Source organism: Mus caroli, chromosome 3, assembly GCF_900094665.2.
Source record: "Mus caroli chromosome 3, CAROLI_EIJ_v1.1, whole genome shotgun sequence".
NCBI classification, from domain to species: domain Eukaryota; kingdom Metazoa; phylum Chordata; class Mammalia; order Rodentia; family Muridae; genus Mus; species Mus caroli.
Window position 1 is genome coordinate 102,635,044 of NC_034572.1, and position 27,822 is coordinate 102,662,865.

The 27,822-nt window shown below is 46.9% G+C and overlaps 1 protein-coding gene and 1 pseudogene across 2 annotated transcripts; one reads left to right on the top strand and one right to left on the bottom strand.

Moving 5' to 3' along the window:
- Positions 1-762: 762 nt before the first annotated feature.
- On the bottom strand, positions 763-19,728 carry Sars (seryl-tRNA synthetase). 2 transcript variants are annotated; one of them, XM_021158196.2, is made up of 12 exons: positions 19,466-19,681; positions 11,991-12,061; positions 10,334-10,414; positions 8,472-8,630; positions 7,434-7,577; positions 5,900-6,055; positions 3,449-3,670; positions 2,799-2,928; positions 2,367-2,524; positions 2,055-2,126; positions 1,454-1,583; positions 763-1,175 (listed from the first exon to the last, which is right to left on the bottom strand). In XM_021158196.2, exons 1-12 carry the CDS (start codon positions 19,599-19,601, stop codon positions 1,024-1,026), a joined length of 1,611 nt encoding a protein of 536 aa, XP_021013855.1. In that variant the 5' UTR covers positions 19,602-19,681; the 3' UTR covers positions 763-1,023. The 2 variants fall into 2 exon arrangements, with proteins under 2 accessions (XP_021013855.1, XP_021013857.1); XM_021158198.2 differs by lacking the exon at positions 2,055-2,126 and having other exon boundaries at positions 19,466-19,728.
- LOC115030710 lies at positions 15,768-15,892 on the top strand (annotated as a pseudogene).
- Positions 19,729-27,822: the final 8,094 nt, after the last annotated feature.

The following is a 27,822-nucleotide window of genomic DNA, read 5'->3' on the forward strand; positions in this document are numbered from 1 at the left end:
TACTCAGCTCCCAACCTCTCCAAGTCACTCTGAGCCAGACTCCCACCTGGCCACGCTACCTCATTCTCCCACTCTGGGACAGGTATAATCATGCTCCCACCCTACCTTCTGGGGCCACACGAAGATAAAAGGCAGCATCTAGAGGAAGCGCTTTAACCTGCTAGGAGGCAAGCTCCAGACTGACCTAAGGTGTCATTAGAGCGGAGGATACAGATCACAGATGAAAGAGAGCTGGTGAAGAAAGCCTGACTGCTACCTTCCCGGGGGGGCAGGTGCCCAGCTATTATTAGGACACAGTGGGAGTTCCTGAGGACAGACCCGTCCTGCACCCCTCTGCCCTGCCTCTGACACTACAGCAAGTGACTGCTATGTGGCAAGCCTCTCCACAGGGGGACAGCTATAAAGACAGAAGCTGCTGTTCATAACCACAGCTCATGCTTTGGAACCTAGGGGCTCTTGTGGAGGAGTGTCAGCTACCACACTCAGCCTTCTCTTTGCGAGAAGCCCTTCCTAGGGAATGTACGTGCTAACAGGCTTTTCTATCATACTGGTCTCTATGCTTCACAGCCTTCAAGCATGAGTAACTTTACAGAGAATCCCAAGCCTTGTCCTGACAACTTGTGTTACAACTCCAGGCTTTCTAAAAAGCCTTTACTAAATAAATACACCTCTTCACTAACACCTTGGCTGAAGGGCTCTGTATCATTCTCAAAGAAGCCTTATCTGGGAGGGTAGTTCAGGCCCAGGGAGACCCAGCAGAGACAAGGTTCAAGCCTGGGGAGGGGAGGAGACTGGGGAAGCCTTGTGCCCTCCCCAGAGATGCTTTATTGCGTGGCTTCACCAGTCATCAGTGAAGAGACCCTTGGCCCGTGCAAGGAGAAGGGAACACCTGCTCTGTCCATGGCAGATGGCTCCCCAGCCGCTGTGCAGTCAGATGGGACAGGGTGAGGAGTGGTACTCGGCCTCTCTGTTCCAGGGCAGGCCTGGGATCCCAGCAGGCTTAGTAAGTAAGTCTGGCAGTGCTCAGGCCTCAGTGACCTCCATGTTCTGCAGCTGGTTCTCCAGGGTGACCTCTTTTGCTTTCTTTTTGCTGCCTTCATGTTGCTTCTTCTGCTTCTTAGATGGCTCCTGGTCAATGGGTGCAGGCTTCACAAATGGGATCAGCTCTTGGAGCCCTGGGAGGAAGGGAAGAGCCCGTAAGTGACCTATTACTTCTGTCAAAGCCCACAGACCTCAGTGGAGAATGTAGACAATATCCTTTCAACGAAGGGGTACCCACATGAGAGAGGGACTGCTCTGCTCTTCTCTTCCCCACTCTGAGGTTAGGATCTGCATATGACACCCACACTCCGTTCCCAGCAGCATGCGGAGGGCAGAATTATGTAGACTGTAGGAAAATGGGGTGCAGATTTCAAAGGGCCCCCTCAGGAGGTGTGAAGATGGAGGACTATACCTGGCGGCATGAACTCCCTCAACTTCTCTGGCACAACGATGCCCTTCTCTGCCTGGTAGTTCTCCAGGATGGCGCAGATGGTCCGGGTGGTAGCACACATTGTGGCATTAAGCATATGGACAAACTCCACCTGGAAGAGCAGGTCCCATGGGGAAGGTTAAAGTCATCCCTCAGTTGCTCTTCCTGACCTCGAACCATCCGCTCAGCCATAAATCCCCCAATTTCCAACTTTGTAAAACTTGATTTTTCTTTTACTGCCTCTAAGGTAACCCTAGGGAGATTCCTCATGTTCGCACTTGTGACAAGTAGAGGCTACAGTTCTTTCAGAGATGTGGAGGAAGAAGCAAGCACCAGTGTGGCCCCTCCTTTTAACCCATCCCAACTTGGGACAGAGATCAGGGTCTGAACACTGGGTCATTTTTGCTTTTTTTGAGACAAAGTCTCGGTGTATAGGTCTGGCTGTCCTGGAACACACTAGATAGATGAGGCTGGCCTCGAACATACAGAGCCTGCCTAAGCTTCTTGAGTCCTGAGATTAAGGGCATGCGCCACCACGCCCAGCCCTGGAGACCGGGTTTAAGAGAGGAGCTGACAATCTGACCTTCTTGGGCGAAAAGAGGGAAGACATTGCCTTCAACTTGTTCTGGGTAGAGAAACGGAGATTATTCTTTTTCTGGAGTTAAGGAAAACAAAGCCAAAGAGAGAAAAGCTTGAATTACTGTGTAGAATACAGCTAGGCTCAGGTTTCTGTCTATAAGAACCCAGTCTGACTCAGCAGAAGTTATTTCTTTTGGATCTCGACTGAGCTGATTTTCTCATGATGCTGGAAACATACACTCCCAGGAATTAGAAACAGAAAAACTGTGCCCTGTGTAGGAAGCCCTGCTGCCCACTTCCCCGGGGGGCTAACTACCTTGTCCATCATCTTCTTGGTCTGCCCATATCGGATTCGCAGGCGGCGAGCTTGGTAATCCGTGCAATTAGAACAGGACACCAACTCACGGAAGGCACCCGAGCCTGGGAACCAGGCCTCCAGGTCGAGCTTCTTACTGGCAGCGTGATTCAAGGAGCCTGTAAGGAAACCCCTAGCTTCAGGAAGGGCGGGCGGGGTTTCAGGAGGCCCTCTGCAGCGAGCCTGAAGAAGCCTGCATATCACATCGAATCCCCAGAAGGGAAATCACACTCAGATCTCGTCACCAAATGCTCCAGGGAGAAGGGAGTGACGTTTTAATGAAAGTGGGTAATGACTTGCACTGCGAGCTCTCTCTTTGTGCGCTGCCTCAGCTGGTGAAAGTGATCAGTGAGATGCAGAAAAGGGGGGAGGAAGAGATGAGGGGCTCCATACCTGAGACAATATTCACAATGTGGTAAGGGATCCCCAAAGACTGGTAGAATTCTTCTGCGGTGGCGATCATCTCGTCAAACATCTCCCACGACTTATTGTCATGGGGCGATGAGTACACAAACTGCTCAATCTGCAGAGAGGGGCCGAGGAGACAGACAGCAGTGAGGGTGAGTAAAACAAAGGACAAAGGTGGAGATGCTCTCACAGTGAGCTCGTCCCACAGCCCCGGGTGCAGGCCAGGCTGGGTCCCAGCGGAGATCTGTTCTCAACTGGACTGCAACAGCCAGGACGATGGCGTCTATAGAGCATCACCATCTTGTGCTAGCTACCGCACTAAGTGCCCGACATACACTAACCTAACCAGCCTGGTTGTTCGGCCAGCCTCGGGAGGCGGCTCCCGCCATTTGCTCTCTTTACAGGGGTCGCCCAGCTAGTAAGTGGTGGAACTGGCACAGGACATTTAGGAAGCCTTGCTCTAGTCTGTGCACAAAGCACTGCATGCGTTCTCTAGGCTCTTCCCCACCAAGAAATCCTTAATGAATATAAAAGCTGCAGCCAGTGGGCAGGCAGATCACGCTCCTCCTGAGACGATCCGGACACACAGGGAAGCACGGGGAACTGACTCTCCCCTCCCCCTCCCATCCACTCACCTTCTCAAACTGATGGACTCGGAAGATACCACGGGTGTCACGGCCATGCGAGCCCACTTCCTGACGAAAGCAGGTGGAGAGGCCAGCGTACTTGATGGGCAGATCCTCTGGCCGCAGCCACTCGTCCCGGTGCAGAGCCGCGATGGGCTGCTCTGAGGTGGCAATCAAGTATTTCTCGTCATAGGAGTTGTCATCTGACTTTTCGCTGCCTTTGCCAATCACCTGGAGGAGGGATACATGCGAGGAAAGACTGTGTACGAAGCCCCAGGAAAGATATAGCAATGCCTGGGGTGGAGGCTAAAACAGCGAGGCAACAGGTCTGTCTAAAGAGGAGCCCCTTCGAGAGTTTAAAAGAAATCCCAGCCGGGCGTGGTGGCGCACGCCTTTAATCCCAGCACTCGGGAGGCAGAGGCAGGCGGATTTCTGAGTTCGAGGCCAGCCTGGTCTACAAAGTGAGTGCCAGGACAGCCAGGGCTACACAGAGAAACCCTGTCTCGAAAAACCAAAAAAAAAAAAAAAAAAAAAAAAAAAAAAAAAAAAAAAAAAAAAAAAAAAAAAACCCCCAAAAAACAAAAAAAAAAAAAAAAAAAAAAAAAAGAAATCCCAGCACTTAGGAATCTGAACCATAAGGGCCTTGAGTTTGAGGTCAGCTTGGGCTATGTAGAGCACTGACCAAAGCATCCTAACACAAACACACAAATAAAAACGAACAAACAAGACAGGAAATCCAACACTCATAAAAACAAGCATGCAAATGAAGAGCCTAAAAATTTACTGAACAACTGCAAAACATAGGATGATATTACATGGTCAATGCTGGCACATGTACAACATCTTATGCACTCAACAAATATTTCTAAGTCCATCTGTCAACAAAGAGAAACCAGCTCAGGGTGCCAGGCAGATCGAAGCTGTGTTTAATGTCAGTCAGCTGATCAGAAAAACATTCTGAAATTCAATTTGAACCCTCTGGTTGTCCCAGGTTCAAGCGGAAGGTACAAGGATGAACGTTTCTAGTCTGCAGACAAGAGCAGAAGTCTCGGGAAGTGGACTAGGAAATCGGTCTGTGTTTGTAGCTGGTTAAGGGTCTTCTCTTCTAAGCTCCCAGTGATAAGAGTTACAGAGGTTTCTAGGGGAAAGATGAAAGGGGTTTTCTGTTCTACACTAACATGGTAGGTACCAACCACATGTGGTTTTAGCATTGAAATGAACTAACATTAAAAACCTGCTGGGCTGGTGAGATGCCTCAGCAGGGAACTACTGTGCCTGACAACTTGAGCAGGATCCTCAAGGGCCCACATGGGCGGAGAAAACCACCCACTGTCCTTCACACCAGGGCATGCACAAGCCTCCCCACACCAAACAAAAACACCAAAACATAAAAGAAAGCCAGACAACTCTGCATACATCCTAATCCCTGTACTCTGGAGACAGAGGGAGGAAATCACAGATGTGTGAGGCCAGCCAGGACTAAGCAAGCAGCAAGACTGTCAAGCAATCTTGCAAGCATAGTGCACATTCCTGAAACTCCAATATTCACTCATTCATTCATTCATTCATTCATTCATTCATTCATTCATTCATTCATTCATATTCTCTCTCTCTCTCTCCCCCGCTCCCTCCTTCTCCCTCTCTCAAAAAAATCAAAATAAAAATAAAAAATAAAAAAAAGGCCACAGACCTGTAACCCTTGCTACTCAGGAAGGAGATTTTTTGTTTGTTTGTTTTGTTTTGTTTTGTTTTTTTGAGACAGGGTTTCTCTGTGTAGCCCTGGGTATCCTGGAACTCACTCTGTAAACCAGGCTGGACTTGAACTCAAGAAATCCACCTGCTTCTGCCTCCCAAGTGCTGGGATTAAAGGCGTGCGCCACCACTGCCCGGTGAGGAAGGATAATATAAAATTCAAGGTATGCCTGGGTTAAGTGAATTTGAGGCTAGCCTGGGCAACTTACTGAGACTGTTTCAAAATAAAAACAAGGGGTGGGTGGGACTATAACTCGGTGTAGAACACTTGCCTCGAGAAACCCAGGATTCAATCCCTGCCTTAACTTACTGCAGAGCAAACAGAGAGACAACAAAACCACCAAACATACATTTGTGATCAGAAGTACACAGAAAACCATGCAAGAACACAGTGAGCAGGTGCAAGCCAAGAACAGAAGCATCAGAAGAAATCAACATGTTAAGCTTGCACACTGGGCTCCAGAACTGTAAGACAATACATTTCTGTTGTGCTAGACATGGTAGCATACACCAGTAATCTACTACTCAGTGGACTGACAGGAGGTTCAGCAATTAAGGCCAGTTCCACTTACAAACAGTTCATAGTCAGCCCAATGTACTCAAAAAAGAGGGGAAAACCAGTGGAGCTCTACAAGTGTTCTACCACAGCAGAAAGCAGGGTGGAGAACATATCATGTCACCGTTGAGCTTCGCAACCACACTACTTACCTTGTAAAGTTCTTCATCAAACTGGCTGAGCTGGGCCACTTCCTGCATGACCTCTTTCCTCATGAAGAAGGGGGTGTAGATTGGAGTGTAGCCCCGACTCCCCAAGGTACGCAGTGCATATTGGATAAGCGCCTGCTCCAGGAACACCAGGGGCCCCTAAGGACCATACACAACAAATAGGATTGAGTCTTGTCACCAGCCCAGTCAAAACCAAAAGGCACAGGCAGGTGGATGAGACCAGACTGCAACAATAAATAGCCTGAGATACTGGTTTTAAAGTGGTATCTTATTTAGTTGGTCCATTAAAAACTCTTGTATGGAAACATATACAATATTAATTGAACTCAACCTAAGAGACCAACTTGCAGGGTTATTAATTTTTTTTAACAACTCGATACCAGATATGAAGAGGACAGTCAATAGAATTATGTTCAAAATTACGTCTGGTTTTAGGGTGTTTACACACGATGCAGTTTTGGGCGTCAGGAGAGAACATTTGTTCACCTCACCAATGGAAATTCCTAATGCTGGGCTGGCATCTGGGTACAATGGTGGGAATTTACCGTTGCGACTGTCCAGACGAGCAATGTATGGGCTTTGTTCCTCTCTTAAGCTGTGTGAGTGACGGTTTTGCCTCCTTACTGCTATGTAAGTGGTGTGGACTGGTGTGTGGAACTGTCATGATGAGTACCTCTCCAACTCAACTTCACTCATACGATCACAGGTAACCACGCCAAAAATCCAAACACAAGTACCCAGGCAATTCTTAACACCCAAGGCCACCAGCACATGGTCAGGACGCCATGTTTAAGAGACTCAAGTAGCTGGTGGTCGTGATCCACACCAGCCAACTTAGCACCTGGGAGGCTGAGATAGCATTGCTGTGAACGTGAAGCCAGTCTGGGTATTTAGTGAGACCTTGTCTCAGAGTCCTCTCACCTCCACCCCATCCCCACGAAAACAGACCAAAGTAAAGAAATTATTCAGCCAGGGTACATGGATCGGAGTTTTCTGTGTTAATTCTTAAAACACTAGACTCATTTGTAAATGTACAATGTTTAAGTGTACAACACTTCCAAAATTATTCTGCCATTTCCTTTTGGAAGAATTCTTGAATTCACATGCCCTCTGTTCCAGTTAGTCTGTGCCAGCTGCCCACACCTACCACAGCTCAAAGCATGCTGGGTCGCCTCAGAGTGCAGGCTTACCACACTGGGCTCGGCGTCTTTGTTACTTGTCTGACTGTCCAATTACACTGAGCTCCTCAAAGGCAGAGACTGTTCTGATTCAGTCAGCAAAACATATTCATTATGAAGGATCACTGAGTGGCTTTTGTTCTTGGAGTCTGGGTAAGCACTCTCCTGCCTCAGAAAGAGAATTGTGTCTAATTGCCAGGAGTTCACAAGCAGGCAGCGGGTTCAAGTAGAGGATTTGTGAGCCTCTTCAAGTATGATCATGCGTCTCCAATTTATTTGTTTGTGTGTGTGTGTACATATATACATATTTATAGTTCCTTCTGGTTCCCCTCTCTTACCTTCAGGAAGTACCCCCGACTACCAGCCACCACGGCTCCCTTTTCGCCTTCAAAGCCATCTACCATCACCACCAGGTCCACATGGGAATACTTCTTCCTGACTGTACAATCTCCCCAAATACGCTCTACTTTGTTGTCTGCATCCTGAGGAAACAATGGAGAAGGGGCATATAGCAGAGACCAGCAGAGCCTTTGAGTGCATCCATTAAACCGAGCACCAGCTTCGGGTCTCATGTACGACCAATGAAGAAGGGAATTTGCTACTGACAGACAAGAAAGTTACAAAGTCACAGAAGCAGTGCCAGTCAGCGAACTTGGAGCCTTGACTTGCTCGGAAACCTACAGTATACTCTCTTCTTTACCCTTTTAAATAGTTTTCCAAAAACCCTGCACAAGACACCGCCTCTGACAATTGGCATCACCTGGGGTACAGAGGAGAATGCAGGACTTTTTCTTTGTGGGCTCTCATTGGTCTCTGGGCCACATGAGGGTGGGCTCCAGGCCCTGACCTCGGTCTGCTCAGGCTCCCAGGCCTCATCGCACCCCAGCCGGCTGTGAGTTCAGCGTTCACAAGGGAATGAATGAAAGAGGCACAGATGGGCCCCGCCAAGGCTGGGGTGTCTGGGAACAAAGGCCTGGCTCAGAGCAGCTTTGTGCCGGGGAAGCTCCAGCTCTGCAGGAAACTTTTATCATGCAGATTTCCCTTCAACCTGCCGCTTCCCAGTGGGCTGTGGGTGAGGGGTTAGGTTGATTTAACAGATCCCTCCCACAGGACTTACTGCTACCAGGGGCAACAGGCCAAGGAGGACAGCAGCCCCATTTAGAAGAGATTTCTGGGCAGGGAGTCCCCTCCTATCTGCTGTCTCTGCCACTTCCCAATCGGGCAGGGATCTGACTCCCGCAAAGCTCAATTGGTGGGCAAAGGGAACACACAAAGGTTGGCTTTTCTGACTGAGCGCCAGCCTTACGTCTTTCCTCCCACACCACCTGGCTGTCAGGAAGGGGGGGCCCTGCGCGGCCCAGCCCAGCCCCACCTACCTCATCATTACTAATGGGCACAGAGGGGTGCAGAAGGTTCCCAATCTCGCGGAGGTTCTCAAAGCGCTCTGCTTCCAGCTTTATCCGCTCCCCATCACACTTCTGGATGGCTTCATCAATGAGGAGTCGGACTTTTTTAATCTGTGAGACTTTCAGGGCCTGCGGAAGAACAAACCCGGAGGGCGGGGCATCCATAACATATCAGCGTCTTAACTGTTGTCCTCTAGTGACAACTCAGTTTTTACTGGAGGGGCAGCCTAAGAGGCTTCACAGCTGGGGTTTAGAATATGCTAGACAAGCACTCTGCCCACGATATCATTTCTAAAAACAACAATCACAGCACTCAAGGCAGAGGCAGGTAGATCTGAGTTTGAGGCCAGCTAGATCTTCAAGGTGAGTTCTAGGCCAGCTAGGGCTACACAGAGAAACCCTGTCTTGATAAAACAAAAAGCAAAAACAAATCAAAAAACCCTCAAAAGAATGGTACCCTGCCCCTGCTGGTTCCAGCAACTAGGAGGATTACAAATCCAGGCCAACCTGTGATTCTGTCTCCAAAACAAGGCACACCCCTGTAATCCCAGCAGTCAGTGGGCGAAGGAATCAGGAGTGTAAGCCTGAATTAGTCTGAAACCAGCCTGGGCTCTATGAGACCCTATCTCAAAATAGCAGTAAGTACTAAATGGCAAATTATTCTACGCTGGTGAAATGAGCTGCTTCAAGCTGAATTAAAGTACAGAAAGGCAGGCTTCCTGGGAAGCTGCTCTCTCTCCTCGGGGGTCACTGGTCCTAAGGAACGGAGGCCAGGGAAGTCTCCAGGGAGAGGGAGACGGGGCGGTGGGAGGAGTGCGGCGGCGACAAAGACAGAAAGAACATGTGCATGTAGGGACAGAGAAAATGCAGAGAGGAGGAGGGAGACCAAACTGCCTGGATTATATAGGGAGGAGCTTCGGGGGGAGGGAACCCCAGCCTCTAGGCTGCAAAGTTTAGGGGGTGTGCCAGCCATGACCTGTAACAGGCAGGGACTGAGAGATGCTGGGAGATCATGAAGGCCTGGACCCCCCTGGGTCTAAAACCTCACACTAGAGATGAATGCATTTAAGAAGAGAGGTTGATTCAACAGGGCAGACGGTCTTGCCTTTTAATCCTTGAGCATTTTCCTTTTCTTTCAGGGACAGAAATGTGTAGACTGACGTTCCTTCCCCTCATGTGCATATACAGAGAACCAGGAGTCTGGCCCTGTGTTTCCCCTTAACTTCTCATTTTCTAGATTGAGCCAGTTTACCGCTCTATGATGTATTCCCACTCACATTTCTCCAGGAAGATAATAACTTTACAAGGACCCAGAGACCCTGTCTTAAGTTCGTCTTCTATCCCTTACTGTAGATGTTTCAAACTGTGCTCTAATTTCTCAGGGGACCCCTTACCAAACCCAGTTAGAGGAATGAGCCCCTAGGCCAGCCCTCCACGCACAGCCACTCTGCATTTCTGGTTTATACTCTTGCAGTGTGCTAAGGATTTCAAAGAGCAGTTTGGTGACAAACACACAAAAAATTACCACCCCGAAACCGCTGCTTAACTAGAGTAAATTGGGAAATCCCCTGCCTTTGTGAAAGAAAGCAGAAAATGGAGCTAACACAGGCCAACTAGGTCCGTGCCTTTTCTTTTCCTCCTTCACTGTCCCTGTCCACCTCTCTCCTGTGACTAAGGAGTCTTAGGGACAGAGCGTAACAGAAGCAGGTAGGAACAGTCCAGCACAGGATGGAGCCTCTCATCCTGCTGCAGGGATAAGGCTCCAGCTCTTCCTGTCCAGGGATGAGGTCACCACAGGAACAGAGTCATCTTAGAAGAGGAGAGAAACCTACAGCTAACGTGTCTGCAGTGAGGTCATCAAAATTCAGCACATTCTCTGGAACGGACTCGTCGTCTCCCACTGCTTCTTTTTTCTGCAGGGGAGAAAGAAAAGGCAATTTAATCAAGATAAAAATTCTAACACTGTTTTAATAAGTACATGCCAAATTAACACATCATATAAGCTAATCACACTGCATTGTATTTAGTAAGCTGCAACATTAGTTAACTGAAAGTCAGGAATCCACGTTTCAAGTCCTTATTCATCACTTCTTCCTTTCTGACCCCTGGACAAGTCAATAAATCTGTCGGGTGAGAGCATTAATATCATGAAAGTAAGAACAGCTTTTGCCACACACAGAACCAGCAGAGAAACCACAGGACATCTGGGAGACAGAGGGGGGAGAATGACTGTGAGATAAAGACTAGCCTGGTCTATAGAGCCAGTTCCAGGGCAACCAGGGCTATATAGCAAGACCACGCCTCAAAAGAAAAAAACAAAACAAAAAAAATCAATGTGGTAGTCAAAGCTGGCACTGAGGACGAATCTTGCTAAACTCTAAGAACAACCCCAGCAATAGGCTAAGGGTTAAAAATGGACCCGAGGTAGGGCAAAGGAACAAACAAATCAAGGCAACAGACAGACTGCAGGGGGCTCCCTCCTTCCCTCCGATTGATTTCTGTGCTCATTACTTGTCAGTCTGTCAGATCATCCCCTCTGATCCCCATACACAGGCAAACACTTAGCAGGCACTGTCTGTGAAGGGGATCTAAACAATACTTAGGTAGGGATACACATGGCACAAAAGTATTCATGACTAAGGGATCTCCGACCTGTAAATGATTAATCAGCATGAGTCCCGTAGGAATAAAACTGTTACTGATATCCATTTTCACAGCCAAAAGTATAACAGGCAGAGGCAGGCGGATTTCTGAGTTCCAGACCAGCCTGGTCTACAGAGTGAGTTCCAGGACAGCCAGGGCTATACAGAGAAACCCTGTCTCGAAAAAACAAACAAAGAAAAAACAAACAAACAAAAAAAACTGTCAAAGGATGCAAGATATCATGAAGAATAATGTGCCGCGATTCCAGGTCCCACTTCACGCTGTGCCCTTCAAGCCCGTGTATGTATACAAATGAAGCACATTCCAGTCGCCAAGGACGCCTTCATACACACATGCATTCACATAATAAGATATTTTAAAGAGACAGGCTCACTGGCAGAGTGCCTAACAAGATACAGGCAGCATGTATGTGCTCCATTCAAAGCAGGACTACACCAAGACAAAGATCTCTGCAGCCTGGTGGGAAGATGCCTTCCTGGAAATGAAAGATGAAGCCACCACAGGGTCACTTCTCAGCTGGGCAATGGTGGTGCACACCTTTAATCTCAGCACCTGGGAGGCAGAGGTAGGCAGGTCTCCCAGTTCAAGACCAGCCTGATAGAGTACACAGAGAGACCCCGTACCTTGGAAAACTAAACTGACTAACCAAATAAATAAATAAATAAATAAATAAATAAATAAATAAATAAATAAATAAAATAATTTCTCCCTGGTAAGAAATTCAGTATCACAGCCATCAGACACAGGGTTAGAGCTTCATTTACTTCCAGCTAAGACAAGCCGGAGGAGCTCCGCTCAAGCTCTCAAGCCTGTCAGTTCTCTTACCTTCATTTTCTCCCCAATAGTTTTGCTGCATAAATTCTTCAGCTTGTTCAAGTTGTCTGCCCGAAATCTGCCTAAAATTGAAAAAGGTGTATGTCAACCCTGCACACATCATTAAGACACCCACTGACCGCTGTCCCTCCTGCAAATGCTCTGTGCTGTGTATTAAAGACCTGGTTTTCAGTGTGGCAGACTTTGAAGGTGGTAGACGCTCTAAGAGCTGGAACCTAGCAGGAGGTCACAGATACTAGCTAGCATCGTGCACCAGGGGCAGGGGATATATTTACCTTTCCTCTTTCTTTGCTTCCTAACTGCCACAAGGTGAACAGCTGAGGTGGGTAACCTTTCTTTCTTTTTTTAGACAACGTCTTACTACATAGCTTTGGCTGGCCTAGAACTTGCTGACAATCCTCTTGCCTCTACCTCAAGTGCTGGGACTACAGGCAGGTACCACTATATTTGACTTCTTCCTCCTTTTTTTTTTTTTAAGACAGGGTTTCTTGCCAGGCAGTGGTGGTGCACACCTTTAATCCCAGCACTCGGGAGGCAGAGGCAGGCGGATTTCTGAGTTCGAGACCAGGTTGGTCTCAAACTCAGAGATCTGCCTGTCTCAAACCTGGTCTCAAACTCAGAGATCCGCCTGCCTCTGCCTCCTGAGTGCTGAGATTAAAGGCTAGCACCACCACACCAAGATCTTCCATTTCTTTGAGTCTTCTCAGTTAATTGTTAGTAACAAGAAGTCTACTAACCCAGTGCTGATCTCTGCTTAGACTGATAATATTAGTGGACAGAGACAGATTGCAGTAGGGAATCCCAGGATTTGGTGACAAGGAAAAGGCCAGGCTGGAGTTGAAACTGAAGTACCAGAATCTGGGGCTGGAGAGATGGCTCAGGGGTTAAGAGAATATACATCTTCTATAGAGGACCTGAGTTCAGTACTCAGCATCCACACCACGGAGCTCACAACCGCCTAACTCCAGCTCCGGGGGATCCAACACCTCTGACCTCCAGACACCTACATTCACATAGCATCCCATAGACACGAGAGCATGTGCACACACACACACAATTAAAAATAATACAAATAAATCTTGTTTTAAAAGGCATCACATTCTATACATCACCAGAGCACAGCCAGGCTACCTGGGAGAGACGTCTCTGAAGCCTGCCCAATTATCCTAAAGTCCACTTACATGAACTACATAATACTTTCCCTGACACCCAGGGTCCTGGCCTTGAACTCATGGCAGAATCCTGCCCCAGCCTCCCAAGCTACTGGGACTACAGGCGCGCACCACCATGCCCGGCCATAATACTTTCCCAACTGCTATTTATACAAACAGTGCTGACTGTTTATTATACTCGGTAGTCTTGCTAAAGTTAATGAGTAATTCCAATTCTGCACATTACAATCAAGTCCTACGCAAATGATGAGTTTGCTTCTTCTGCCCCAATCTCTGTTTCTTGCACCATAGCATAAGGTCTGGTACCTCCACCAAGAAGTAATAATGGCCAGGCGTGGCAGTGGAATCTGACTAACACAATGCCCAACTCTATTTACAGTCAACACGGAGACAGGTCTGGGAGTGGTCCTAAGTGTAATCATACACTCGGGAGGCTGTGGCAAGCCTTCATATTGCTCACAGAACACCAGTCCTTACAACAACTCCGGAAAACTGCTTTACAGCAGCTATGTGCCACCACCAACCCAATTCCCACTCTAGGGCTTGTTGGCCAGCCAGTATAGCCCAATTTTACTGAATAGTCCAGTTTTACTGAAAGACCGTATGTCAAAAAATAAGTGGAGAGCCAAACAGAGGTGGTGCACATCTTTAATCCTGGCACTTGAGAGGCAGAGACAGGAAAGTCTCTTGAATTCAAGGCCAGGCTGGTCTATAGAGGAAGTTCCAAGGCAGCCAGGGCTACACAGAGATGCCATGTAGTAGTAGTAGTAGTAATAATAGGAGGAGGAGGAGGAAGAAGAGGAGAAGGAGGAAGAGGAAGAAAGGAATGAAGGAAAAGAAAAGGGAAGAAATCTGGAATAGTGGCACACTCTTTTAACCCCCCACTTGGGAGGCAGAGGCAGGCTGATCTCTCTGCGTTTAAGGCTAGCCTGGTCTACACAGTGAGTTCCAGGACAGCCAGAACTAGAGAGATCCACTCTCAAAAAAAAAAAAAAAAAAAAAAAAAAAAAAAAAAAATCAAATCAAACAAAAAAACCCAACAAAAACCAAAACACACACATACACACAAAAAAGTGGAGAGTTACTGAGATACCCAAAATACGTGACCTTCATGTCACGTGCGCACACACACACACACAGCACACAAACATATACTTTTAGTCCTAGTCCTCTGGAGGCATCCTGACCATCAACATAGCCTGTTGTAGGAGAAGAGGGAGAGTATAGAGAACAGTCAACAACCGAGGCACTGCCATGCGGATGAACTGGGGCAGCGTGCACGCACACAGACACACACACCCCAACCAAGCCACAGAAGTGGAAAGCAGTCTGAGGACTGTGACAGGGTAGAGCAGAGTGGAGGCCATCTGCAGTTGAGGAATGAAGATGGGGAGCCAAAGAAGAACTTGGAGGTATATTATGATTAAGGTTGTGGTCCACCCTGTAGTCTAGCGATATATATGTGACGACCACTGAGCATTTAAAATGTAGTAAGGCCTAAATGAGACTGTGTAAAACACACATTAGATTTTGATGACTCGTAAAGAAGAAAGAAAAGATGTAAACTATTTCAGCAAATCTGAGTATGGATTAATGTGAATCTTCATATGGTTAATCATGAAACACACAATTTTTGTATTTAATAAATAGGCTTAAAGAAGACTTTGAGGAAACCAAGGTGTTTAGAAAAATCTAGGTGTAACTGCTCTGTACTGTGATACAGGAGAGTGAAGTGGCTCGTCACACCTTCCATCCAGCCTCTGATTAGCACACTGGCAAAGATGGCCTGTTTCTGATTGAGGTGGGACCTTCTCCTGAGGCTCACTCACTACAGGCACTTCTGGCCTCTTTAGCTCCAGTCCCCTTTACAGTTTTTTGGAGTCAGTATTGTATCTGTGACTTACACCCTAGCCTTTGGTATTCCTCTGAGACAAGAGTGTAAGACTTAGCCTGCAATCCCAAGGGTGAGATCAGCATTGCAGAAATCTACGAGGGACTAAACTAAAAAGGAGGGCTGTTTGAAAGCTCTTCTAATTGTTGGGAAAACAAAGATTTAGGACAGGGTTTCAACTGATAAGGAGAAATCTCATTCTCCATAAGGATGCATAGTACATTCCAGAGGACAGAATCCTGGGGTTGGCTGCATATTTCAGATACACCGAAATCAATAAGAACCTTGTCCTTATCCTCTAATCTGAAGTTCAAGATGTGAAAGAACAGCCACACAGGTCAGAGTCTGCCATGACCAGCCAGAGACTCCTGGGATCCTGGCTATTAGGAGACTGAGGCAGTTAGATCACAAGTTCAAGGTCTTCCTGGGGTACAGAGTGGGTTCAAGGCTACTCTGGTCCCTTAGGGAGACCTTGTCAATAAGTATCTATAGGGCTGGAGGGACTGCTCAACAGTTAAAGAGGGCTCACTGCTCCTGAACAGCCCAGGTTTAGTTCCTAGCACCCACAGGGCAGTCACAACCACCTGTAACTCAGGTTCTAAGGAGACCCAAGACCCTCCACAAGCTCTTGCATGTATGTGGGATATACATATACACATACACTTAGGCACATGCGCATAAGATAAATAAATATTTTTAAAATATTCACAGCCAATTAAGCCAACACGGTATCTTCCATCATGGCGACCTGGTGTGCAATGGCTGCAAACAGAACCCTCCTTGGGAGTATACGCAGTCTGTGATTTGTTGGATTGCTCTAAGAGAAAGAGCGTTATCTGATGGATATTCATGCCTCTAACCTCATGATGTCCCCAGTCTAGATTCTAGATAGGTATGCAGAGTGCAATGCTAAGCCTCAGGGACACAGTGGCCAGGCTCACACTGGCCAGATCATCATGTACAACTGCACCATCTTGCAGAATAAGGCACATGTGAGGGAAACCCTACATGGGGCCAAGTTCAAGTTTCTTGCTTGCCAGAAGATCAATATCTCAAAGTAAGGCTTCACCTTTTACTGCAGATGGATCTGAAGACCTGGTGGCTGAGAAGCAGCTTACCCCAGGGACTGGTCCCTTACAATGACAGCCTGGCACTAGTGACAGCTTCCTCTGTGCTGCTCCACTCCAATAATCACGTTCATTAATGTATCTCATAGCCAATCAAAACCCAAAATGCTGATTTTTCTCTCCTTAGAAAAAAGTAAGAAGAGGGCTCTGGACATAGACCAGTGGCCCAGTACTGGCCTGGCCTATTAAAGGCCCTGGATTTAATACTCAGCCCAGCAATAGCAAAGATGGTAATTTTTAGAAGTACCTTGGCACAGATCTTTATACACGGGACAAATGTCTGTCACACTCTTACCAAGGATGAGGTGTGCTGCCGAGGACTGGAACATTGTGGGTATTTGCACATGTGTTTACGTCTGTGCATGATCTTTAAAAACTATAGGAGGCCACCGTTTTAAGATTATGCTCCTGCAACACACCATATTAAAAATCAAAATGGATACAGCCCATGTTAAAGTTCCACTGTATCCTACTGTCTGACAGGGAAACTTCAGCTGGCCGATCTGCTTTTTGCCTTTGTTTCTACTGTCTTCAACCAGGATCTATAAAGCCAACTCCTTCTGCTCAGCTCATTGAAATACATAATTGCTTTTACAGAATTAAGTGTTGCTGATCCTAAAACTGACAACTGGGTGTGGGGCCTTTAATCCCCGAACACAGAAGAAGGTGTCTCACATGAGTCTGAGGGCAGCCGGAGCTGCACTGTAATGAGTGGAGACAGTCTCAAATAAAATTTAGAAAATAAGGAAGCATGACTGTGTGTGAGTGTATTCCCAGCTGCTCGGGACACTAGAGCAAGACTGCCAGTTTAAAGACAGAATAAGCAACATAGCAAGAACCTAGCTCCAAAGAAAGGAAGGAAGGAAGGAAGGAAGGAAGGAAGGAAGGAAGGAAGTTAGTCATGCATAACTCGGTGGTAGCATACTTATCTAGCATGTACTAAAACCTAGGTTCAAACACTGCAAACACACACACACACACACACACCTTTAAGCCGGCTGTGATGGTACACACTTGAAATTCCAGAATAATGGACATGAGAAGCAGAATTAGTTTAAGGCCAGCCTCACTCCAAAGGGACTACATAAGACCCTGTTTGAAAAAAGTAAAATCTCTTCCCTTTTATATGCATTTTTAAAAAGATTTATTTATTTTATGCATCTGAGTACATTGTCTCTGTCTACCAGAAGAGGGCATTAAATCCCATTACTGATGGTTGTGAGGCACCGTGTGGTTGCTGGGAATTGAACTCAGGACCTCTAGAAGAGCAAGTCAGTGCTCTTAACCATTGAGCCATCTCTCCAGGCGCTATGCATTTCTTTTTAAAAAGATTTTTATCCATCTACCCCTCTCCAGTTCCGCTCAGGGCCCACTCACCTGTTTCTCTCCCAACTTCTGGTTATCTTTTTTATAACTGTCAGTAGTTCCTGGTATGGTTAGTGCTCACCACCTTTAAAGCCAGGTGTGTGGGCAGACCTGGACCCCCAGCTGAGAGGAGAGGTCTACTTGGGCCCACTGAGTTCTACACTAGCCTGGACAAAACTGCCAGACCTCATCTCGAAAACAAACGCTCGCTTTTTTAAGTTGTCCTTTAATGCCTGTCTATTCTATTGATCCCTAAAGAACCTACCAATATCTCTTCAGGTAAGGGTCAAAATTTCCTATATGTGCACATTATATGCAAGAGACCACTAACATATTTAAAATCGCATTAGTCAGAATAGATAGGTACAGAAATCTTGCTATTTCTGATTATGATTCAAGGCAAGGTGCTCGGAACCAAGGTGTTTTGTTTTTGAGGCAGGGTCTGCGGGCCTTGAAATGCATATCCTCCTGCCTCCGTCTACCTTGTGCTAGGATAATATGTGAATGCCACCAAGTCCACCTCAGAGTAGTTCCTTTTTCACCTCAGAGTATCTCCTTCCAAGAGAAGATCTCACGATGTAGCACTGACTGGCCTGAAACTCACTATGTAGACCAGGCTAGTCTCAATCTCAGACATCCATCTCTTTCTGACCCCTAGAGTCCTGAAATTAAAGGCAGGTACCCCACCCCCAAATATTTTTTATCTTAAACAAAAAAGGGGAGTCCAGTTTAGACCAATTCAAAACTTTAGGTCCAAGTGTAAACTCTGACAAATTACCCTATTAGAGTACCTGAGACATACAGAACAGGTACACAACTGTCAGCTAAGCAAATATGTTTTGATACCAGAGAAGCTTTTTAACAGTAATATCATGTCCACAAAAAACCCAGATGGGTATGGCGGCACACACCCTTGATCTAAGCACTGCCGAAGCAGAGGCAAGTGGATCTCTGAGTTCAAGGCCAGCCTGGTCTACAGAGCAAGTTCCGGGATAGCCAGGGCTACAGGGAGAAAGAAATCCTGTTTATTTTGGAGGGTGGGAGTAGGAGGGAGACACTCTTGGATCGTGCGATTGCCTTAGCAGTGCTCCTATAAACCCGGTTCTCAGCTGGTTGCAGACCTATTGCATCAGACAACCCGAGTCACATGCCACTGACAACATCCGGTCTGCCAGGTGATCACTTGGGAGGCAGAGGATTCCAGGGCTTCTTTTAATTTCCTGAATGACGGTGGGTCACTTCTACGCTGCCAAGGTGTTTTCCAGAAAACTACCACAAATCACAACCATACTCAGTAATTACAAGCTTTTTCTTGCCTTACAGCGCCCCTCTGTCCTATCTGATCTAGCACGGAAAAGCCTGATTCTTAAAGGTATGCCTTCAGGGTTGGAGAAATGGCCACCCCGAATTTCAGGGTCACTGCATTTAGCCAAGAGTAGCCTCCAAAGTCCCCAGATGGTTCGACTGGGGTGGAGTAATCCTAGGGTGCTGCAGAAGTCACTCAGTCTGAGAGAGCAGCCTTTGATCCCAGCAAAACCCGGAGGACTACACTGGGTTTGCTAAAGACGAATAAAACACTGGGAATGACCAAAACGTATAGAAAAGAAATTCCCAGCCCGCCCCCAAGTAAAACTCCAGCTCTGGCTTGCTCGTAGCTATGCAAGGGCCTGACAGCTCTCCCTGCGCGTGCGTGCGTGCAGCTCCTTCCTAAGGCACTGGCGGCAGTCAGCATAGAGCACGCGCGGGGAGGGACCCAGGCCGCGGGAGCTGCAGGGAGAGGGGGACAAACCCGGTTCCCAGCTTGTTCTACGGTAGAGCCGGCCAGTCCCGGGAGCATCTGACAAAAGCTGTAAGCTGTGACCTCTGAAGCCATGGGGGATTCAAGGGATAACGCGAGCTCCCGGTACTTACATCGTCGCCACTCACTGTCTGCTTTCACCAGCTGGTCCACCAGCCCCGGGTCCTTGAAGCGCTTCTCCTGCGTCTCTCGAATGAGGGCTGGGTCCCCTCCTTTATCCACCCGAAACAAATCCAGGTCCAGCACCATCCTTCTACCTCACCAGTTAACACTAAGAGAGGACTGTAAGCGGCGGGTGGACGATGCACTGCGCCTGCGCGCTGACCTGGTCTCACTGCGCAGGCACGGGGCAGCCCGGGAGGGGGCGGCGCCTAGCTCGCCGGAAGCCGCAGTGTTAGGCAGGGGCCAGAGGGAGTGGTGAGAAGTGAAAAGGGCGTGGTAGCCTTCTGCCGGGTGTTTCTCTTCTGAAGTCCTTTCTGTAAGGCCTTCTGATCCCCCCCACCCCCCCCACCCCCCCAGTGAAATCGTGAGTGCCTCAGGTTCCTCTTGTTGAAGGGAGTATCTCGGTGTGGACCGAAGCTGACTTGGAAGACACTGCCCTTTGCAGATGCCAGTTTTCCTCTATCTTGATTACAGAGCACAGCTACATACTCACCCAGTTACCTACCCTCAAGATTCTCGAGCCCTGGGCCTTTTTGTTTTGATACAGGGTCTCACAGTGTAGCTCTGACTAGTAACTATGTAAACCTGGCCAGCCTCCAACAAAATGTTGGGATTAAAGATGTGTGCCATTTCTCCCTTTATTTTTCTTTTTATACTAGCCCTACCCCCTTCCTCCCGCAACAAACCTTTGCCAAGCCCCCCTGAGATAAAAGGACAAGGCTAGAGACCCTGATGGACTTAATAAACAGAGACACTGAGGGAGGCTAGGAGGCAGGATAATCTGAGCTTGTCCCCTCCCAGTCTCCTGCAGCTTTGGCTACAGTTTTGTGTTGAAAACCAGGGGAAGAAGGGCTGGGTGTCAGAAGATGAGTCCATGAGATGAGCACCTCTCTTCTCACATACCCCTCACCCAAATCCAATAGACCCTTGCAAGAAGTTGTAGCTTATATTTACGACTGAAACTATTCTATGTTTATGTAATTTGAGCATTGCCAGGCTATTCTATCAACACGTTCAAGTTACTCTTTTTGTCTGTTTGTTTTGTTTGTTGAGATAGAATCTATAGGCCTGGCTGTCCTGGAGCTCACTATGTAGACCAGGCTGGCTTCAAACAGAGATGCCTGCCTCTTTCTGGGGAGTGCTGGTATCAAAGGGGTGTGCCACCAAGCCCAACCTACACACTCCTGTTACTCTTAAAGTGAGAAGACCTTGCTTGAAATTACCTCTCTTGGCCAGATGTGGTAGTGCATGTCCATGTGCATCCCTTGTGAGTGGGAGCAGCAGGTGCGTGAGTTCAGGGCCAGCATTGTCTCAAAAAACCCAAACCCAGTCAGGCTTAGTAGTAGGTGCCTTTTACCACATTGGAGATAGAGAGCTCTGTAAAGTCAAGGGCAGCCTGTTCTACATACCGAGTTCCAAGCCAGCCAGAGCTGTGTAGTGAGAATCGTCTCAAAAACAAAACACACATACAACCAAACCAAACACCTACCGCTCTCATACAGTAGAAAACATTAACTGACACAGAACCCACAAACCTGCTCTACCCTTCTTGTGTCTTCTCCTATTCCTAAAAAGAACAGTTTCCTGAATATCTAGCAGTCAGAAGGCTGGAAAATGGAAAGCAGTCAAAAGAAATTATAATAATAAGTGTTAAGGATAGAGAGCTGCAGTCTTTGCAGAAAATACTTGAAGACTGTCATCAAAATGTTGGGGTCACTGAACCCCTGAGAGGGTAAGATCTGTGTAATCTAAGGTATGAAAACAATGGCAGGTGCTTTGTGGGGTGAGGCCTAGGGAGTGCCTCTGCACCAGTCCTTTATAGTGTAATTCCAGAAATCACTTTGAAATTCTGGCCTCTCAAAAACAAACAAAACAAACTCCAGGTTTTTTTTTCTATTAGTTTTATTATTATTTATAAATACCTCTCTTTGGGCTGGAGAGATGGCTCAGCAGATAAGACCAATGGCTTCTCTTTCAGAGGACCAAGGTTCAATTCCCAGCACCCAGGTGGCAGCTCACAACTGTGTGTAACTCCAGTTCCAGGGGATCTGGCACCCTCAAATAGACGTGCATGCAGACAAACCCCATCAGTGCATATGAAATAAAAATAAATTAATTACTGGGCAGTGATGGCTTACTAATTTAATCCCAGTACTGGGGAGGCAGAGACAGGCAGATCTCTATGAGTTTGAGGCCAACCTGGTCTACAGAGCAAGTTCCAGGACAGCCAAGGTTACACAGAGAAACTCTGTCTTGAAAAACCAAAAGCTAAGGGCTCAGCAGTTAAGAGCACTGACTGCTCTTCCAAGAGGTCCTGAGTTCAATTCCCAGCAACCACATGGTGGCTCACAACCATCTGTAATGGGATCTGATGCCTTCTTCTGGTGCGTCTGAAGACAGTGTACTCACATACATTAAATAAATAAATAAATCTTAAAAAAAAAAGAAAACTAAGGTTAATTAACAAATCAATTAATTAAAAATAAGTCTAAGTAATTCTAGATAGTCTTTTAAGAAAAATATAAATAAATAAATAAATAAATAGCTACCTGTCTTTAAAAATGCTGTGCTAAGGCTAGCTGGTCAGATGACTCACCAGGAAAAGGTGCTTGACTGGAACCTTAAAGTCTTGCGTTCAATCCCTGGGATCCAGAAATTGGAAGGAAAGAACTGACTCCCATGTTGCACACCACCCCCAACAAGTATAACATAAATAAAAACGTAATACAATTAAAATCTGGTGCTACCTGGGAAGCATAACAAGTGACAGAACAGCCCAGTCCGTTTGTCAGCTAAAGATCAGGATTTTAGTGCTGAAGGAAATCAGCTACCTCTTTCCCTTCTCTTGCTTTTCTTGTCCTCCTTCCCTCCCTTTATTCCTCCCTTCTCTCTCCCTCCCTCATTCCCTCCCTCCCTCCCTTCCTTACTTTCTCAAATCTCACTTTGTTCTAAAGCTAGCCTGAGACTGTGACCCTGTAACCAAATGTTCACAGCTGAGTGAGTACAGAGCCCAAACCCACAAATTAAAAGACAGGGAGATGCGATACCTTGGATGAGTAAGGAGAGCACAGTTACTGCCCAAAGCAATGGCTTTGCGGCCTGGAGGTAGGGCTTCGCAGGAAGCCTGTCTGTACTCAGAAAGTCACTTTAGGAACAGGCATGTCCCCGAGTGTGCTCATGTTACTGAGTCAAGGCTTCAAATGTCCCAAGAGACTAGCTACCCACTCAGCACACCAAAGAGACAGTAGTCACAAAGGACAGAGGATGGAGGTTTTTCACCAACACGATCACTTTGGGGAGAACAGAGAAATGGGGCCAGTGACTCTCAAGTCTGTCTCCAAGACTAACAGGAACAGGGACTTAGCTCATCTAGAGAATCCTTGCCTCGCATACTCAAGGCCCTGGTTCAGATTCCAGCACTGAAAAGGAGAGAGGTAGGGCAAGAAAGGGGACAGAAAGGAAGGTTTGGGATCTGTTTAGGGGACAGAGATGAAACAGGTAGTCCTGGTTAAGACCACAGCTCGGTTGGTCATCATCTCAATCTGGTTCTACCAGGAACCCTAGAGAGATTGTGATGGCTGTTCTCATTTGCCCAGAACAGTCTGGTTCTGATGCTACGATGAGGCCTGCTTTATGGGGCAACCTTATCATTGAGGATAATCACCCCCACCGGTGGGGCTAGGGGTTTCTTCTGTAGATTTCTGCGGCTGCTTGGAAGTAGTTTGGGTCATTTGTTCATAAAGATGTTTATCAATCATGTCTGTAATTCCTGGAACCCAAGGTAACTTCAAAAGAAACTTAGGAGAGGAAAAAACAATTTAAAGTGACAGAGCCAGAGACAACTGTATGGGATTAGGCCAGCCACTGGTGCTCCTCATTCAACTGTATGGATTAGGCCAGCCACTGGTGCTCCTCATTCAACTGTGTGGAATTAGGCCAGCCACTGGTGCTCCTCATTCAACTGTGTGGAATTAGGCCAGCCACTGGTGCTCCTCATTCAACTGTGTGGAATTAGGCCAGTGCTCCCCATTCAAACTATTTTGTTTTTATTTTTTTGTATGTTTTGAGGATAGCATCTCAAACTCATTGTGCAGCTGAGGATGACCTTAAACTCTTGATCTTCTGACCTCCATCCCCTAAGTTTTCAGCCTGTGGCTCACAACCCTTACGGGGAACTCATATCAGATATCATGTATTTCAGATATTTACATTACTGATTCATAACAGCCGCAAAAATACAGTTATGAAATAGCAACAAAAATAATTTTATGGATGGGAGTCACCACAACCTGAGGAACACCTGATGTCCTGGGGAGATTGTCCAAACATGGCACTCCCTCTGCCTGCTGCCCACCAGCTTCTGGGAGGTGTTTCACTTCTGGAAATGCCCCTTCCTCTCTCCTTACCACACACACACACACACACACACACACACACACACGCTCCCCTCCTTGCCTTGGGGCCTTCTTTGCGCAAGCTCCTTTTACCTGGAATTCTCTTCCCCTTCTTTGCTCTGACTAGCTTTTCCTTCTCCTGGGAAGCCCTCTCCAGTGCTGTCTGTCCTGTCTCCCAGACTGGTTAAATACCTTTCTGGTTTCCCAAGACATTTGGGTTTTATTTTTTTAAGATGTGTGTGTGTGTGTTTGTTTGTGTGTTTGTTTGTGTGTGTGTATGTGTTTGTGTGTGTGTGTTTGTGTATGTGTGTGTTTGTGTGTGTGTATGTGTTTGTGTGTGTGTGTGTGTTTGTGTGTATGTGTTTGTGTGTGGGTATGTGTTTGTGTGTGTTTGTGTGTATGTGTTTGTGTGTGTGTATGTATGTGTTTGTGTGTATATGTTTGTGTGTGTGTGTATGTATGTGTTTGTGTGTGTATGTGTTTGTGTGTGTTTGTGTTTTTGTGTGTATGTGTTTGTGTGTGTATATGTATGTGTTTGTGTGTTTGTTTGTTTGTTTTTAAAATAAATTTTACTTATAAAGAAAAATGGGAAAAGAGTCAAAACTAGACTGCTGTTCCCTTAACTGTATCTACTGTAAATTCAAAGTATCAGAAATCATGTGTTATCCCCAAAGGCCATGTCACTACAACATAAGAATGCTAAATCATTGGCACAAACTCTTGAAATGAAGGGAAGGAGTGGGAACCAATGAGAAGAAACCCTAGCAAAGATACAACATGAGCAGGTGCTTTGGGAGTCAGGCTCTAGCTGATGAAAGACTCTGGTCCGACACTGAAGGAGGATAGATATCTGGTCAACCAGCCAAGGGGAAAGAAAACAACTGGCAGGATTGAAGGAGAAAGTACTGCTAGACCCTCCAAAACAAGTCTCTACTCCTCACTCCCAGGAGCATGTGTTCCCACACTTCAACATGGTCTCCTCAGGAGTATGTGCAGTCAGTTGAGAAGTGATGACACGGGAAACCTATAAGAATAGTGCCCACGATGAGGACAATCTAGTATGCCCAGCTACTTTGGTATTTTTGCTTTCTGAAGGATCCTTGTTACCACCTTTCCGTTTAAGGTCACTCAAATGGACATCACCAATATAGTACTGCTTTAGCATTTCCCTAGCATCACGGGAGTGGCTGACATCTTCAAAGCTTTCGGCTGCAGCAGTACCAGCTTGTTCCAGCAGAACCTCTTCCCCGCCATGTGATATCACCATCCATAACTCCTCCTCAGAGTTTAGACTTGCCACCTCCTCCAGCCCGTAGTAGGTGACAGAGGGGTCGCAGCCCTCACCATTCCTAATGCTGCTGCTCCAGTGTGCCAGGAAGCACTCTATCAACTGAACTGTAGCCTCAGCCCTTAAATGTCTTTTTAAAAGGTTTAGACAAAGTTGTAAGTCAAGCAGAGGTCAGCACTAAGGAGGCAGAGGCATTTGGCTATCTGTGAGTTCAAGGCCAGCCTGGTCTACAGAATGAGTTCCAGGACAGCTAAGGATACACAAAGAAATCCTGCCTCAAAACAACAACAAAAGTTTACACAAAGATGTTAAGTTATCTTCTTCACTGGACTCTCTCGTCAGTGACTGGGAAATCTTTAAATTTATCTGCATAATTCTATCCTACCCTATTTGATTTTAAGCTTGGGTTAAAAGCTTGTCTGTAGTTTTGTCCTGGGGTTTTACAGTCTATGTTAAATGTAGTAAAACCAACAGCGGCATAACTGTGTGGTTGTAATATGGCTTCCACTGTTGCATGTCCATAGCAGAGACAGAACCTTTCAGTTGGTGACCTTGAAGGAACAATGAAGAGAGGAGCTTAGGTAAGGGAGAGCAAGGGCCTCCAGGTAGTAGTACCTCAGGAGGATGGGCTGCCCCAGGGAGAACCGGATAGGATGGGGAGTGGGGGTGGGGTGGAGGTACTGGGGACCCTGCAGGCCACAATTACTGGAATTTCTTCCTCTGTTGCAAAGAGGACAGATCCTGCCTCTAGGCTTTCCTGAGATCTGAGGCAGCTTCATCCAAGCTCTCAGTTCAGACTTAACAATGCCTACCCTTTTCTACTTCTTAGCCTTTTCACTTGATCCTATGAGCAGGAGTGATATTCAAAGTATTTAACCGCCAGTACAACCCAGTGACTGCAACTGGTCTGATGGAAATATAGTCTAAAGAGACACCATGTCTGTCAATCTTACTATGGAAGCAATGGACCCCAAAGAAGTAGCAATTTGCCCAGGAATTCCATACTGTGAGAAAGAAAGGGGAAATCTGGAAAGAGGTTTCACAGAGCTCTAACAACTTGACAGCACACTTTATAGACTGAGGCTGAAGCCTGTGTGGTGGGCAGGACCACACCACACCTTTACTGAAACTGCTTAGATGTTTGTCTCCTTGGCCCTCTTTTTAAACTTTAGGATCCTGAAGACCGACTCCGAGAGCTCACTGCTTTCCTCTGCCCCTCTTTCCAATGTGGTCACCTTGAGAATATCTTTTTCTGCCTCCTAATACATTTGTATTGTTTTGTTTTGAGACAAGGTCTCACTCTGGCTGTCCTAGAACTCACTCTGTAGACCAGGCTGGCCTCGATCTCACAGAGACCTGCCTGTCTCTGCCTCCAGCATGGTGGGATTCAAGGTATTCACTACACCAGCTCCACTTTTCACTTGTTTTGTTTTTCAAGACAGGGCTTCTTAGTGTAGCCCTGGGTGTCCTGGTATTTGTTCTGTAGACCAGGCTGGCCTCAAACTCAGAGATCATTCTGATTTTGTCTTTGCCTCCTGAGTGCTGGGATTAAAGGTGTAAACCACCACCACCAGACCTGCTTTCTGCTTTTAATTTGGCTTTTTAAATTGGCCTACCGAGGATGGCTAGACCTGAGTATATGAGTTGGGACACAAGTTGGGACCCCACATTCCATAACAGTATCACCCAGTCAGGAAGTGGGTCATATACTGCCTGACAGGAGAGTCACAGAGACTTTTGCTCATCTGAGGGCCACATGAGTCAGAAAAAGAACACTGAGCCACTCAGCAGTGGACTCCCATAGGGCCAGCACTCAGGAAACAGGGGCAGAAGAATCTCAAGTTTGAGGCCAGCTTGGGCTGCACAGTTCAAGACTAGCCTGGGGCTGCATCCTGAGACCCTGTCTCAGCAGAACAAGACAACCCTACAAGATGGCTTAGTGGGTAAATCTGATAAACCTGATGACCCGAGTTCAGTCCCAGGGACCCACAGAGAGGAAAAGGTGAACCAGCTCCTATAAATTGTCCTCTAACCTCTCCACAGGTGCACCATGGCACTCGAATACTGTTACTGTGCAGGGGGCTTTTCTGTGCCAGTTAGAGTTTGAAGGCAGGAAGTCTCAAGCAGAACAGGTAGCAGCTTGACAAATCTCAGACAGCAAACAAAACTACCTGGTAAAGACTTTTGCTGGGCACAGAGGTGCACACCTTGAATCCCAGCACTCAGGAGTCAGAGGCAGGTGGATCTCTGAGAGTTCAAAGCCAGCCTGGTCTACAGAGAGAGTTTCAGGGCTGCCAAGGCTACACAGAAACCCTGTCTTCAAAAACAAAAACAGAAACCAAAAACAAACCAAAACAACAACAAAGAATGAAAAAAGACTTTTACTACCCTGCAAGGCACACAGGAAAAAAAGACCCTCAGTAAAGCAGGAGGAAGTCAGTCTCTTCCTTGGGGGGTGGAGGTTGGTATATGAGCGGGTGAGAGACGGAGAGGGGAGAGGAGGAGTTTGGGGTGCGGTTAAGGGTCTTTGAGAGGGTCTTTTTCTCCCAGTTAAGGATTGGTCATTTTGAACAAAGACAAGAAAACAGTTCACCATTTGGAGTGAACATACCCTAGTCAGGCCTTG